We start from the raw sequence: 17,451 nt of genomic DNA, 5'->3' as shown, positions 1-17,451 counted from the left end.
AACGAATTAAATAACAATGAACCAGTATATTTTTTTTATAAGTATAAATAAAATTATCTTAATTAGAAGTATTGAAGAACTAAAATAAACAGAAAATAAGCAAGAAAACATGGTTAGAATAAGAGATAAAGAGAGAAAAATGAATCTGAAAGTAACAGAAACTTAGTAAAATTAACTGAAACCAACTGAAATTAGTTAACAACAACTTTTGTTTGAAACTCAACAAATGAACTTTAATCTTAAACTAAAAACAAAGGTATATCAATTTAAAAGAGAGAAACAAATAAAACTCGAAAACTAAATTAAACGAAAACAAAGAGAGAATGTAAGCTTAATTTTTTGGAAAAAGTAGCTAAAAGCCTGTGGCAATCCGCTCCAATTCGTGCTCCCCATGGCTTCTTTGTATAAGGGTGATAATCCTTCCTTCAAGTCTTCCTTTTTAGTTGAAATTCTAGCACAATTTGATTCGAACTAAGTAGGAAAGTAATTTGAATCCCTCTTGAACTCTTCTCACCCATTCTAATGAGTATTCTGGTGTTTTAATAAGTTTGGGGAAGAATTTTGGAGAAATCCAGAGCAAAAATAGAAAAAAAATGAAGTTTAATGAAACTAAAATATTATAGAATTAGACTTGGGGTCACCGACCCCAAGCTAGAAATTTCACTAGGTCGACGACTTGGGAACACTTTGCCTGTAGTTGCTTCGATCTTCATTCGAATGTTGAAAATCTTTGTTTTATCACTCGGAATACCTAAAAATCAAGAAAAATACAAATAAATTAAAAAACAAAAAAACGAACATTTAAAAAACTCGCAATGATAAAAAAACTATACTTAAATACATGTTAAAAAATCTAAAAATATCCTAAAACTACTATAAAAATAGCGACTAACAATAAATAAAATTTATGTTGATTGCGGCCTGTTTTGGGGATACCATGCAGGTTGGAATGGGCGCTGTTTTAAGAGACGAGGATGGAAGGTTTGTTGCTGCAAGAACCGCAACTATGGTTGGATTACTATCGGTGCAAGAGTGTGAGGCTTTGGCACTTTTTTCGGCGCTGAAATGGGTGACGGAGGAGGGATATAGTCAAGTGGTTTTTGAGCTAGATGCGAAATCTGTGGTCGATGCTATTAATTCCAGATCTGACGATATATCAGAGTTTGGTTCGTTGGTGTCATGTTGTCGCTCTCTTCTTCTCAACAACAATTATTCTATTTGTTTTGTAAGGCGACAAGCGAATGAGGTGGCTCACTCTTTAGCAAAGTCCTCTCGTTCTTATTCTTGTCCCATGTTTTTTGATGTTGTTCCGTCTTTTTTGTATTCTGTACTTAACTTTGATTGCCCGGTTGTGGCTTATTAATTGCATTTGTTTCGGAAAAAAAAAAGTATTGAAGACAAATTTCAACTTTAACCAAAAAAAATAAATATAAAAATTGTAATTTCCAAAAAATAAAAAATAAAACAAAAATAAGTAGAAACCGAAGGACACCAAAAATAAGTGAGAGAGATAATGTTGATATCAGTGAGAGCAGTATCCGCTCCTTTCTCTTCCAATAGCCTCAACCTCTCTTCTCTTTCTTTTCTCAATCCTTCCAAACCCTCTTCTTTCAGACTCAACTCCTCTTTCCGTAAATCCTCTTTCTCTGTCCAAGCCAAATCCACCAACAACACTGCACTTCAATCCAATAGGTGAGTCTTTTCCTTTATAATTTTTCAATTTTTGTCTTCTGATTCTACTATTTTCTTCTTTAATTCACTAAATTGGATTGCTTGCTCTTTTACATTTTCCAACTTCTCCTATGTTTCTATTAGTTGTTTTCTATAGGAAAAGTATGGCATATAATTGTTTGATTGATGCTTAACTATTTGAAAATTCCGTTCTTCATTTTTTCCCCTCTTCTACCATTATATCATTGACTCATTGCTGATACTTTTATTCAATTAATGCTTACTGAACATACTTATTCAGAATTTTAAATCTTAATCTGTTTATTATATATAAATTTAGGAAAGGCTAAGTTGAGGTTTCCCGTTGTTATAATGAAATCTTTTTATGTTTAATTTCTACTTTTGTTGTGTCTTCCGACTAAATCACAATGAGGATTGATTTGGAAGAGAGAGAAGCAATCCTTATCTTATTGCTTTTTCATGCATTATGTCCTTGCTGTTACTGCTACATTATTCATTAGTTGCTTACAGAACATAAGTTTTTCATTTGTTCAGCATCTTAAATCTTAGCGTTTCTTTTAACTTTATCAAAGACTAAGTGACTAAGTTGAACTTCCCTGCTGTTTTAATGAAAATTATTTGTTGATTAATTGTTACTTTTGGTATAGCTTCCAAGTAAATAACAATGAGGATTGATTTGAAAGACAACACTGGCAATTCTGAAATTGACATTATAATTTCCTGATTTCAGGAGATCTTAGCTGGCTTTTAGCATAGATCTTACACAATGCATTGGTCTTACACCTTATCTAGCATAAAAGTGCAACTCTTTGTTATGCGTAATCTGAAAATACAATAAAAGGTTGGTTTGAATTATGCAGCCTGATATTGTTTTTCTGTCATATAGTTCACCTCTGTTTAGGGACCGGCCATCCTAGTCTATTGGATTGTAAATATTTTGACATTGTGTGGCTGTCTTTTTGAGGTTCCATCTTTCTATGGTTCTTTCACCAATAGTTTGTCTGGAATATGGAAATTATTCCATCTATTTCAAATAATCTATTCAATGACATTCCTTTTATTATTTTTCTTGTATGGCATTTACTTCTGTAGATTTTTGCTTCCTTAACCAAGCATGTAACGAGTAGTCTGACTTCCTGAGTTGGTTCATTCTGATTTTGCGAAGTTTCAGATACCACTTATATAAGTAAATTCCCTAATAATTATTATATAATGTGTTTATCTAGATTCCTCTATAGTCCTATAATTAGGTTCCTTGTTTAAATTTTGAAGTTCTCACGAGATTTGAAAATTACTAGGATTTCCTAATTCTTCATTATATCAGATATGTTCTTGATTTCTTCCATAAAAAAAAAGATATGTCCTTGATTTCTTGCTAACTTGTATAGTTGTCATTCGCTTTCCCTCTTCTCATTATTAGATGTATTTGTGTTGTAATATTTCTTCTCTTGCTGACTTATTAGAATTCCTTTTCAGCTATGACTATGCAGTTTTTGATCCCTTGGGTATTAACTCAGATGTATCTTCTGGTTTAAATGCCACGTGGGAAGGTCTACTAGATTTTCTATCACCAATATTTGAAAGCGCATCGAGTACAAAAAATGATAAGCCATCAGCTCGAGGAGCTGCGGGTCTGTTTTCTTGATATTTAAAAAAATTTCAAGTTCCAAGTTATATTCTTAGCCCTTAGCAATTAAGAAGAATGCTTTGAAACTTGCAGCTGCAATTGAGGACAGTTCTATTGATTTTGGGGACTTCTTTAAAGGTCCATTACCAGGAAAATTTCTCAAGCTTTTGGGATTCCTGGCTCTATCCCGTCTTGGAATATATATACCTCTTGGTGGGGTAAATAGGGATGCTTTTGTTGGAAATTTAGATCAGAATAGCTTACTGAGCACTTTAGATTCATTTTCTGGGGGAGGCATTGGTAGACTTGGGATATGTTCCCTTGGTATTGTTCCATTCATCAATGCACAAATTGTGTTTCAGCTTCTGGCCCAAGTTTACCCCAAGTTGCAAGATCTTCAGAAAAAAGAAGGCGAAGCTGGAAGAAAGAAGATTCTGCAGTACACACGATATGCTTCGGTTGGATTTGCTGTAGTACAGGTATTCAATTTAGTGATTGAACTGAATAAGGGTCAGCTATAGAGGCTTTGAACAACTTGTTAGTTCTATGAGGTTTTTGATCATTTGGTTCTAAAAGATATATATATATATATTTTTTTTTTTTGCTTATCCTTTCATGTTTAGAGAAAATGAAGACACCATGGTAGTTAGGCTAGTGATTTAGATTTTTTTTTCTCTAAACAGAAACCAGAAAGAGAAATAGGTGATTGTATGAATCAAATATGCCATTAAGACATAAATCCTGTGCAGATTCTTGTGAGCATGAGCATATGTCGCTAGAAGTTTGTCTAACCACCAAAGAAATAACTTGGGACTTTAACTGATTTTGACTCAAATGTATATGTTGCTAAATTTAGGGCAAAGTACAAATAAAAGCTCTGTGGTTTCATCGATATGCATATAAAGGATTTTTTTTTTCTTTTTTTCTTTTTGCAAATGAAGGCATGTGTTTTACACAGTTAGCAAAATGAAAGAATACGACTAACAATGTTAGTCTTTGTTGACTTGTTTGCTTTACTGGCGTGACACAATGGAATGTTGACTAGGTGATGTGTCAACCAGTGTTAGTCAAATTTCTTTCTTTGCTAACTGTATAAAGCAAATGCCCTCTTCTGCAAAAAATAAAAACACATGGGTCTTTTTGTACTTTTCCCCTAAATTTATTTGCTGCATGGTTGCAGTTGTATATGAATTTGTAAAGATACAGTACATATATCTCGCTGAAAACTCCTGAAATCCCACCCAATGTTTCATCTTACCTTACTTGATAATGTTACTTATGAAATCAATGAGCATACATGATACCTACCTGAGCATTTTCTTTCATGACAGGCAATTGGCCAGGTTCTTTTCCTGCGTCCCTATGTTAATGACTTCAGTACACAGTGGGCTCTGTCATCTGTTACTCTGTTAACACTTGGCTCTGTATTGACAACATACCTTGGAGAACGTATTTCTGATCTAAAACTTGGAAATGGCACTTCACTTTTGATATTCACAAGCATTATTTCTTATTTGCCGGCATCTTTTGGGAGGACAGTTGCAGAGGGATATCAGGATGGAAACTATATAGGACTTGTTGCAATCATCATCTCATTCGTCCTTTTAGTTCTTGGCATTGTGTATGTTCAGGTAATGTCGATTATTTCCTAATGAATCTTGAATTTCTGGAAGAAAAGAAACATTAACAAATTTAGCAATGGTTGGGTTTCAGGAAGCAGAGAGAAAGATTCCAATCAACTATGCCTCAAGATACACCAGCAAAAGTGCTGGGCTTCAAAAATCTGCCTACCTACCTTTCAAGGTTTGTATTTCAGGATCTTGTATGGTTTTCCTGAAATTTTTGGAAATTCAGAATTTTGATGTGGTTTATGCTGATGATCCTTGTTCAGTAATGCACCACAGTGTGGGTTTTATTTTTCTTTTAAGTGTTGATATTCTATTCAGGTGTTTGATTTTAAAATGTTTGCTAATTTATGGATGTTTTTCTTTTAATTGTTTAGATAGCTTCTTTACGTAGACATAGTTTCCAGCACTGGGGAATCCAGAAACATGAAACTTCCCCAAATTCTGTTTCCATTATGGAGCTAACCTGCCAGTTCTGTTGATATATGCTAGTTCAAAATCACAAGACAATAACTATACTAAACTATGCGGTGCTTTTTTTTTTTTTTTTTGCATGTGAAAAGCAAGAAATGCTTGAGCCTCTTTAGGCTTTGGGACCTGCATCAGTCCCAAATTATAAACTGCAATAAAAAAAATCCACTTAAGTAGAAGATCCAAAGAGGGACAATCAAGATTGCTATGGCATGATGCACATACTATTAATGGTTCCATGTTATATTTTGTATGCGCGTGGTATGGTTCGCAGTTATGTACAATGAACATTATATTCTTATGATATTCCAGGTAAATAGTTCTGGAGTGATGCCAATCATATTTTCAACATCATCATTGGCTCTTCCTGGCACACTAGCAAGATTCACTGGAATATCTGCATTGAAGAAAGCAGCATTGGCTTTAAACCCTGGGGGTACGTATTTTTTCCTAGTACTATTGTTAGAAAAAGTGAGATATATTAGTCGAAGAAAAACTGCTCCAATTGTAATAATTGTTTCTGGAAACAGAGCATAATTTCTTACCAATCTTTCGAAATCAATCTCTAATATATGCTCATGCAAAGGGCAAGGATTCGTGATAATGCGTGATAATTCATGAATTTAATCAATTTTTTTGACTGCTCAGCTCACTGCAATCTGAATGTCCATGATACGGGTTTGGGCATATGGTGATTGTAAACTTCTGTAATCTTATTTCTGTATTTTTCTGTATTACATGACATACATTTATATACACACTAGCTCACATACAGTCAACTATCCTTACCCCACAAGTAGCCTAACATTTTCTACCCTACAACAGCCAATTACATTGACAAATAGCACCCTAAGCAGCCATATACATACACTATATTAATTACACTCCCCCTCAAGCTGGAGTATAGATGTTGATCATGCCCAGCTTGGTACATATATAGTTAACCCGATTTCCTGGTAATGCTTTTGTAAACACGTCTGCCAATTGTTCCTCTGTTCTGATGTGTGGAGTTGTGATTGTGCCATCTTCTAGCTTTTCTCGAGTAAAGTGGCAGTCAACTTCTATGTGTTTTGTTCTTTCATTGAATACAGGATTATTGGCGATATAGATAGCTGCTTCATTATCACACCATAACTTCATGGGTTTCATCTGAGCAAAACCAATCTCACCAAGGAGGTTGCGTAGCCATACAAGTTCACACGTAGTTTGTGCCATAGCCCTGCACTCAGATTCTGCACTGGATCTAGATACAACACTCTGCTTTTTACTTTTCCAAGATATTAGGTTGCCTCCGACAAATACACAATAACCCGTAGTAGAACGCCTATCTGTAAGATCTCCTGCATAATCCGCATCTGTAAAACCTTCCACAGTGTGATGACCATGATTTTGATATAGTATACCACGCCCCGGAGCCCCCTTTAGGTATTTCAGAATATGACTAACAGCATCCCAATGTGAAGTTCTTGGAGATGACATGAACTGGCTCACAACACTTACCGCAAAAGAAATATCAGGACGAGTGATTGTAAGATAGTTCAATTTTCCAACGATTCGTCAATATCTTTCAGGGTCCGGAAGTAAATCTCCATCGTCGGTCTTCAACTTCCCATTTGGTATCATAGGTGCATCACAAGTCTTTGCCTCAATCAAACCAGCGTCACTTAACACATCTAGACAGTATTTTCTCTGAGTGAGGTAAATCCCTTTACGGCTTCGGCAAACTTCAATCCCCAAAAAATATTTCAATTGTCCTAGGTCCTTTGTCTGAAAACACGTACCGAGGAATTCTTTCAGTTTTATAATGCCATTTTCATTATTTCCAGTAATTACAATGTCATCAACATATACTACTAGTAAAATGCACCCGGAAGTAGATGATGAGTAGAACACAGAATGATCATATGCACTTCGACGAAGACCAAATTCAATGACAGCAGCACTGAATCGTCCAAACCAAGCACGAGGAGATTGCTTCAATCCATATAAGGACCTGCGTAACCTGCAAACTTTCCCAGACTCCCCCTGAGCAACAAAACCAGGAGGTTGCTCCATGTAAACTTCCTCGCGTAGATCTCCATTCAAAAAGGCATTCTTGACATCAAGTTGATGAAGAGGCCAGTTGTAAGTAGCAGCCAAAGAAATGAACAATCGAACGGAGGAGAGTTTGGCAACAGGGGAAAATGTCTCTAAATAGTCGATGCCATAAGTTTGAGCATAACCTTTTGCAACTAAACGAGCTTTCAACCGAGCAACAGAACCATCTGGATTGAACTTGACATTGAACACCCATTTGCAACCAATAGCACGCTTCTGAGATGGAAGAGACACTAGATCCCAAGTATGATTTTGTTCAAGGGCATGCATTTCCTCTTTCATTGCTTAGAGCCAACCAGGATGATTCAGTGCTTCAGAGAGGGAGGAAGGAACAACAACTGAATCTAAGGAAGCTACAAAAGACTTCGAGGAAGGTGATAACGCATCATAACATACAAATGAAGAGATCGGATAAGTGCATTGACGGGTACCTTTTCGGAGGGCGATAGGAAAGTCAATGTTAGGATCTGAAGATGGGGAAGGATCTGGAGACGAAACTGGAGGGGGAACACTGGCAACTGTAGCACTAGAAGGTGCAGCACTTGAAGGATGTACACGCCGAGAATAAACGTGACGGACAACTGGTCGAGAAGGAACAGAAACCACCTGCTCACTTACAGTATAAACAAGATAATTATCGTCAGACGGACTTGCCGGATCAACAGAAGAAGTTGAGTCAAGACCATAAAAAGGAGTGTTTTCAAAAAAGGTAACATCAGCGGACACCAAATAACGACCCAAAGAAGGAGAATAGCAACGATACCCTTTTTGAGTCCGAGAATAACCCACAAAGATACACTTGATGGATTTGGGATCAAGTTTGGAGACTTGTGGCCGCATGTCTTGAACAAAACAAGTACATCCAAAAACACGTGGTGCAAGAGGAAATAAAGAAGACGAGGGAAACAGAAGGGAGTATGGAATCTGGCCGTTAAGGACTGAAGAGGGCATACGATTGATGAGAAAACAGGCAGTGGAGACTGCATCTTCCCAAAAAGTCTTAGGAACCTGCATATGAAACAACAGTGCGCGAGCGACTTCTAATAAGTGACGATTCTTACGTTCGGCAACACCGTTTTGCTGAGGGGTTACGATGCAGGAAGTCTGATGAATAATACCATGCTGGGAAAGATACGATTGGAAAGTGCAAGATAAATATTCTTTAGCATTGTCACTTCGCAAAATACAAATAGATTTGTTAAATTGTGTGCGAATCTCAGCATGAAAGGCACAAAAGATAGTAAATAATTCTGAACGATTTTTCATAGGATAAAGCCAAGTAACATGAGAATAATCATCAACAAAGGTTACAAAATAACGAAAACCAAGTTTGGACACAATAGGACACGGACCCCAGACATCGGTGTGCACCAAATAAAAGGAAGACTCGACACGTTTATTGATTCGCGGTGGATACGAAACTCTGTGATGCTTAGCGAATTGACAAGCTTTACATTCCAGAGTAGAATCACGCAGAAGACTAGGACATAACTTTAGTAAAACTGGGAAAGACGGATGGCCAAATTGACAGTGGAGTCGCAAAAGAGATGCGCTTGTGCAGACAATGGATTTTGACACTGGTCGATAAGTTGAATCAAGTACGTACAATCCATTTACCAGGTTCCCTCGACCAATAATTTTCTTCGTCCCAAGATCTTGAAAAAGACAATGGGTAGGATAAAAAACAACAGAGCAGTTAAGGGTCTTAGTAAGTTGGCTGACAGATAATAAGTTAAGAGGAAAATTGGGTAAACATAAAACAGAGGATAAAGGAATATTAGATGTTGGATGAGCTATCCCTTGTCCAATTACAGAAGCAGTTGAGCCATTGGCTAACATAACAGACGGAAAATTGGCCAGATGTTGAAAAGAAGAAAGAATACCTGTGTTGCCAGTCATATGGTCTGTAGCACCAGAGTCAATTACCCAACTACGAGAGGAGGTGGAGAGACATGCCATATTATTACCTGTATCAGCCAAAGCGGAGGTTGAGGTTGATGGTTGTTCTGCATCATAAGCCGCAAAAACTTGCTGAAACCGACCATACTCATCGGCAGAAATGGTGACAAAGGACGGGGTTGGAATGATGCCATCTTGAGTTGCCACATTTGCAGATCTTCGGAGAGGGTGCTGTCCCGAGTGTTGGGGTGGTTTACCATGCAGTTTCCAACAATGTTTCTTAACATGCCATTCTCTCCCACCGTGATAACAAGTACGAGGGGAGCTACGGTGGCCACTACGGATAGTGCGTTGCCACTGAGTATAGTTTTCACTCCCAATTAATTTTCTATCCGTAAGTTTGGAGGACCCTAACGTAAATTCAGTCACAATTTTCTTTTCAATTCCTTCCGCCATGAAACTAGATGAAAAGAAATATATATGTATATATTTTCTTGTTTTTTTTTAAGAGATTTCTTCTTTTTTTTTCCTTTCTTTTACTATCTTCTGTTTTGTTTTGTTTTTTTTTTTTTTTTAAATATAAAGATAATACACTTGAAATTAAAAGTGAAAACCCTAATTCTAAAATGAAAGAACAGAACCGTACAAAGACGTACGCATAAAGGAGTGGAGTACTAGAAAGGCAGATTCTGAGGAGGGACTTGCCTGACGGCGGCGAGCACAAAGGGTGGCCGGAAATTAGATTCCGACGCCGGAAAGCTAGGACGGAGGTAAGAAGGAGACGGGACGCGCGTCACGCGCCGGCGCGTGGATGTGGCGAAAATTTCTGATGCGGCGCGTGGGACTCACGCGCAGGTCGGTAGCTGGTCAGATTTCGGAGACAGGCCGGTCGGAGGCGGAAAGAAGGACTGAGATGGGTGGTGAGATAAACTGAAGTCTGGAAATATACACAAGGGACTCAAGCCCTTCATTGATAACCCTAGAAATTCTACCCAGAAAACACAAACCTGGGAAATACTACCCAGAACACTCAAACCCAACACAGAGAACCTAAAGCTCCGATACCATGTAAACTTCTGTAATCTTATTTTTGTATTTTTCTGTATTACATGACATACACACTAGCTCACATACAGTCAACTATCCTTACCCCACAAGTAGCCTAACATTTTCTACCCTACAGCAGCCAATTACATTGACAAATAGCACCCTAAGCAGCCATATACATACACTATATTAATTACAGTGATTAAGAGGGATGAGATTGAATTGTTTGTGGTGTTCGATTCTCGGACTTTATTGTTTTTTTTAAATGTCGTAGTTACTGATTCAACGTCAAAATTGGTTTACAAATTCTGAAGAAATGCCTGTCTCAACAATAAGTGGGATTAATGATTTAATTTCAATCTTTGTAAATGTTAACCCAACATATACATATGTTTGCAGGTTCATTCTATTTGCCCACCAACATCCTATTAATAGCCTTCTTCAACTATTATTACACCTTCCTACAACTGGATCCTGATGATGTGAGCGAACAGTTGAAACGCCAGGGTGCGTCAATTCCACAAGTCCGACCGGGTAAAAGTACAGCTGCATATATAAAAACGGTAATTATATTTCTGAAGAGTAGTTTTTTTCTTTTTGCATTATCAAGTTAGAACATTCAAATCAGCATATTCACACTGGGCAATTCATGATACTTTTTCTCCATTTCAAATTTATACTACGAATAACAGGAATAACAAGGGTTAATCGTTAGTACTTAGTAGTAGTGTATCAAATGATTGGTGTTATGATGTATATAGAAAAGGCATAACTGATTTTGGATTTGTAATGTAGGTTCTTAGCAGGATATCTGTTCTGGGTTCTGGGTTTTTGGCTATATTGGCTGCTGGTCCTGCAGTTGTCGAACAAATAACGCATTTGACTGCATTTAGAGGATTTGCAGGAACTTCAGTGCTCATTCTTGTTGGTTGTGCAACAGACACTGCAAGAAAAGTACAAGCAGAAATAATATCGCAGAAGTATAAGAACATAGAATTTTATGACATTGACAGATAGATACGGTTTCTGAATTCATGCAGTCGGGAAGATGCAATTTCTTATCCAGATGGCATGGTGATGTGTATTTTACCATGTTTTATTTAAGTTTCTGACCTTGCAGATTGATTCATTTACATGATGCTGTAGAAGTTTTGCTAATTTAAGGTTTAAAACAAGGAAAATCTAACAGCCAACAGTCTACTTTGAGTTTCACGGCTTTAAAACGCATCTGCATGTATTAGAAATACACTAAACTAATAAAACACATTCACTCCCTCTCCTTTTTCAACGTAGCATTCAGTTCATTTCTGTCATTATCTCCCATGCTACTTTGACTCTGGGCCATTTTTTGTGTACCTTTATCATTGCCTATCAACTGATTTGGGCAATCTCTGTGAAAGTGTCCTCGACACAAGTGGAACAGTTCGGCAATGGACTGACTCTAGTATAAAATCCCGCAGAGTTAGAATCCTCTATCCGAACACTGTAGAAGGTGCACTAGTTGTACTATAGCTCCTTGAGTCTCCACCCAACACGCTAGATGAATTGCCCCTCCTAAAAGTTGAATCGGCCTTTTGAGAGTCTCCTCCTTCAGCAAAAAATGAATAATCTCCACCCTCGTAGCTGGTCGGGTGGACTCGCCTCTGGAATCAGTTTGCTTCCTCTTTTGCTAGACTTTTTCTTTGCAGCATTCTAAGTGTAGTTGAATACAGTGTAGTTCTCAAATCAACACCTTTTTTTCTTTTTCTTGTGGGAGTTAGATTACTGAAATTAAGTAAACTCAACTGAATTGATAATATTAGACTTTAAAATAGCAATAATTAAAATAAATAAGCTTATAATAATAATAATAATAATAAATAATTATAATTATAATAAATAATGATAAATTAAGATATTTACTTTCTTTCTGATTTTTGCTATTTTTGTTATATATATATGGAGGGTATTTTGGAAAATTCTATATTAAAATGATCTAGATATGTAATGAGTGGTGTAATGAGTCTAAATACGTAAATGGATTTCTGAATTGGCCCAGTTTTATAATTTACCTTTTTAATATTGGTGGATTTAACTCTTGATTTTTTTTTCAACATTAAACTTTTATTTATTTTTTTTTTTTTTATCACCTTAAACTCTTAACGATTTGAAATAGAGCATTATTTTTTCATCCTTGTGCAATATTCATATTTTAGATAGTTTAATAACAGTTTCTTTTATATATATCTAATGTAGTGACAGAAAATTCGTAAAAATCTTATTTTGAATGCTAAAATGCAATTTGAGCTAAAAATTAGTAATGCTCTTTTAACTCATTATATGTTGGAAGTTAACTAATTTAGTAAATACGAGTTTAATGTTATAAAAAAGAAATTATCATTATCTAAATGAAAGATTAAATGCTCAATGCAAAAAATGAAATATCAAGGGTCTTATAATCCTTTTTGCTTATTTATTTATATTTTGAAATTTTGCTTGACAATTTGTTGGCTCAAAATAAATAAATTTTATTTATATACATTTATTTTTATGTATATAAAAAGCTTATATTTAATTTTAGGGTATAGTTTCCATTTTTCTAAATAAAAGAAATAAAAATGATGAAAAATAAAATAATAAATATATATATAAACTAACCTCCAGCTCGGCGAACTGGAAGTCAGCTCGGCGAGCTAGAGGTCAGTCCTCGCCCGGAGCCCGTTTTCGGTCACCGACTTCTCCAAACGCATCCGGACACAACCACGAGCTAACCTACGAAGCCTAGCCCATCCCCATACCTAGGCCCAAGCCTTAAAAGTGTCTCTAACCACAAGGTAGTGGGGTGATGTGGCATGGAAGTTAGTGGTGGTTTGTGGAGGTTGATGAAGTTAGTGAGGTGGCAAGTTAGTGGTCAAAATTAGAGAGAAAAATAAGGGTTAGTTGGTGATTAATTACACAAATTGCCCTTTCAAAATGCTATAAATAGGCCCTTCATTCTTCATAATTACACACTCATTCAATACACAAACCCCCTCTCAAAGCTTCAATGCTTAATTCTTAGTTTTTTGTTCTTTGTTCTTCAAGTTCTTAGTTCTCATTCCCTTTTTCTAGCTCTTTTAGCTTGCCTTTAGCTTTAATCCAAGTTCCAATAGTCTATTTCTAAGTTTTTCAATTCAATTTAGCATTCCCAAGCCTTTAATTTGCTCAATCCTTAGTTAGAATTCTGTTTTCAAATTAATTTTCCAGATTCGTCCAAGTATTTTCAAAGCTCGATTTCGTCCATTTAGAGTCATTTTTTGCTTTCGATCCCTTCAACGAAGTTGTTCCTGACGTCTTGAATTTCAATCTAGTATGTTTATTTTCCCAATTCCGTGCTCAGAAACTATAGTTACAAGCCAATCTTTACAGCCCAAATTCTTTTAGCTAGTCTGTTCCCAGATTTTTCCAGATTCGTCCAGTTATTTTCAAAACTCAATTTCGTCCATTTAGAGTCCGTTTTAGCCTTCGATCCCTTATAGAAGTTTGTTCCTGACCTCCCGAAGTTAAATTTAGCCTATTTACTCGTCCAATTCCGCGTTCTTAAGCACTCAATCGAGCCCACTGAAGTCAAAGGTTAAATCTGCCACATTTGCCTACCACACGTTTTGACATTGCCAAGATCGTATACCTTACGGGCCCAACCGACCACAGTGCTCCGAGAACTTCAAGCCGACACCAAAGTTCAACGTCCAGTCGAGATAGCTATTGTGGCTCCGAGTTTGTCGTTGAATTTCAATTTTATTTTAATTGCATTTCAATTCCTTGTATTGATTTGTTTTTTTCCCAATTCAATTGATCGTCTATATGTTTAGTATAGAAATTTTTCAATTGTAATTCATTTTTCAATTTCATGCTTTTTGAATATATGTATTCAAACCTTGATTAAATCAATAAAATACCAATTTTTTCACCAAATCTCGTGTCAATTTCGCACTTTTAATTTCTTTATTTTACCCGTCTTCAATTTATACGCTTAGCTTAAATAAAAATAATTAATCTAGCAAAGTTTTTATAAACGGCGCTAGAGACCGAAGATGGACTTTTTCAATCCTTGTGTCCCTCGCCAATCGCTTCGATTAGAATTCATGTTTTCGGCGCACAATTTCACAAACTTAACCGTCTTTAATAATTGAGAAATAATTTTTCTGGCACGCCCGCACCCTAACCACACGTGACAAGGTTGAAAATTAGCATATTCGCAAAATATCGCTAACAATTTTTGGCACACCCAGTTGGACCTTTTGTTTTTTTAGGTTACCAAAAATTGCATTTAGGACCTAAAACCATTTTTTACACCATTTTTTTTTATTATTTTTCAGACATCGTATCGTATTTTTCTCGCCCCACTTTACCTTACTAAAATTTATTAGCTAACGCTAACAATTTTTGGCACGCCTAGTGGAACCTATTTTTAAGCCTTGCCAAAAAATTTAGATCTCGTTTTTGTGCCTATTTTCTTCCGTAACTTTTTTTCCATATCACATTTATTTTTTTCGCCTCACTTCCACTTTACCAAAATTTATTAGCTAACACTAAAAAATTTTGGCATGCCCAGTGGGATATTTTATTTAAGCTTTTTCAAAAATTTGAATGCCCTTTTGCCTATAAACAAATTTTTTTTTTCTCTCACAATCAGCTTTTCAGTTTAGCTTATTATTATTCCATGCTCTTACTTTATGCAATTTTATCTATTTGCTTTATTTGCTTTATTTTCATGATAAATTTGGTAAATGTCAATAGGTGCAAAGCAATCGTACCATGACGAGGACATCATATGAAGATGCAAGGGATGCTACGATACCGGTGTATTTTGGTGGTTTCAATCGAGATCGACATTTTACAATAAGTGCAACTGGATTGTGGGTTCATTGGTACACCGTCTTTAGATGCTACAATGATGGCTATATTCAGTTCATTCATAGTGACGAGCATAATATTGACTGCAAGTGTTGTGCTTATGTTCAAACTACGTCATTCTATGATGATCGATATGGTTGCTATGTGGAGCAAATCTAGGAGTCCCATAAGAATCTATATGGTCCTGATTATGTTGAAGTATGGGAGCATCTACGGATGAGTAATCATCATTGCCGAAATAGTTATATTTGTAATTATAGGGATGAAAACCTCCATTTTCATCGTCCTTGTCGGCAATCTTGCTTTGAAAAAAGTACGGTCATGGCTCCAATCAAGCATAAGACATATGAAAATGTTGTGTGCTCTAATATGAGTTATGACCAAAATTCTTTCGAGGATTCCAGCCGTGTGGCAGAGGTGGAAGTAGTCCAAGTTGTTGAGGATGATGGAGAAATCGAATCATTACTTATGGAGGAGAACCAATCAAAGGACGATGAATATCAACAAAGAATGGACCAACTCGAGAAACAGGCGGCTAACGTAGCAGCTTCTTTAAGAGCCTGCATTGAAAGGTATTGGGGGGCAATCCAAAAGGGAGAATTTCATCACAATACGAAGTTAGAAGCATCTCCCACATGCCCAACTCCTCCAAAAACAAAGATGCCTAATGACGAGACGACAATAGAAAGTCAAGAGTATGGAGACGATCCCTACGACTATGACTCTGAGTCCATACAAGAGGATGATAATGCTCCCAATGATCTTGATTCGAGAGGCATCCATGAAACACGTATAGAAATTCAAAAATATGAAGAAGATATTTCTAGGAGCTATGTTTCAAAATCCAGCAAAGAGGATGATGTCGTGTCTAGTGATCTTGACGCGGGGGGCAGTAAAGAGGAAGCAATTCAGCAAGAACCCACTCTAGAAGTATTGTCCATAGATGCAAATCCCCCAAAGTCAAGAGAATTTCCAGGGAGTCATGACGTGAACAATAAGACAGTTGTACAAGCCCAGGAAAAGGAGGAAAATATATCTCATAAGCTCAATTCGGATTTCAGTCGGGAGGGTGACGACCCATCAAGCACTTCTAACTCGGAGGGAATCCACGAAGGACCTGTAGAAATTCAAGAAGATGAGGAAGTTGGAGCTATGATTCAGAATCTAGTCAAGAGGATGAGGTATCCAACCCGGGGGGCATCCAACTGGAAGAGGTGCAAGAATTTATTCTAGAAGAATCTCTCATTCTTGTGAAGTCTTTAAAATCAGAAGATTTTATGAAAAGTTGTGATATCGAAGAAGAAGCGGCTTCAGAAACTCAGGAAAATAAGGAAGATATTTTCTACGATTGTAATTCGCAACTCAGTCAGGATGAAGAAAACTTCTATGATCATGGTTTGGGGGGGCAGTCAAGATCAGGAGATTAATCGAGAATCCGCCCCAAAAATACCTCCAATGATTCTTCCAACAACTCATGTTTTTCCAGAGCCTATGATCACTATGAAGTTTGTTAACTCAAACAGGGGACCAAGTTTGCAGACCATGATTCTTCTTTTCGCCAGTCTACTTTAACTTTCCTACCATCCGGACAAGTCACGAGGTTTCTACTTCTTAACCTTGTTTATTTATGTAGACTCTAGTTTACAATTATACTTTATTATGCAGAAAGAAAGTCATAAAAATAAGATCATCGACATGGAAACTCGCATCCCTCTTGTAGAAATATTATTGGGCATCTTATTATATGAGGCTATAACATGATTTTATACTTACAACATAGCCCATAAGACCATTCATGGCTAAAATAAGTTGGCGTTTTTGCCAGCACCAAAAAAAAAATCATTATATATATATATATCAGTTTTCAAAATAAATTATTTATGTTCATGTTTCCATTTGGTTCATATTTTCTACTTTTGTTTTCCCATCTTCTTCATTTGCTTCAAACTCTAACTCACAAACCAGAATGCTCAATTATTACCATTTCTAAATCGTATTTGTAATCTATTAGTTGATTCCGGTTAATTAAAATACCCAGAACCAAGCTTTTGGTAATTATTGATCTCAAAATCATAATTTCCATCAAACAACTGTTCTAGTTAGCCATTTTTTTCCCAA

General features: G+C 36.3%; 1 protein-coding gene across 1 annotated transcript; it reads left to right on the top strand.

Annotated features, from left to right (window-relative positions):
• Positions 1-1,505: 1,505 nt before the first annotated feature.
• LOC136203771 (preprotein translocase subunit SCY1, chloroplastic) lies at positions 1,506-11,651 on the top strand. Its single transcript, XM_065994996.1, has 8 exons — positions 1,506-1,692; positions 3,169-3,323; positions 3,413-3,798; positions 4,651-4,950; positions 5,033-5,122; positions 5,728-5,851; positions 10,858-11,021; positions 11,254-11,651. The coding sequence occupies exons 1-8, from the start codon at positions 1,514-1,516 to the stop codon at positions 11,473-11,475; spliced, it is 1,620 nt and encodes a 539-aa protein (XP_065851068.1). The 5' UTR covers positions 1,506-1,513; the 3' UTR covers positions 11,476-11,651.
• Positions 11,652-17,451: the final 5,800 nt, after the last annotated feature.

The sequence above is a fragment of the Euphorbia lathyris genome, chromosome 8 (assembly GCF_963576675.1).
Source record: "Euphorbia lathyris chromosome 8, ddEupLath1.1, whole genome shotgun sequence".
In the NCBI taxonomy this organism is placed as follows: Eukaryota; Viridiplantae; Streptophyta; class Magnoliopsida; order Malpighiales; family Euphorbiaceae; genus Euphorbia; species Euphorbia lathyris.
This window is presented reverse-complemented; position numbering and strand designations above follow the sequence as displayed.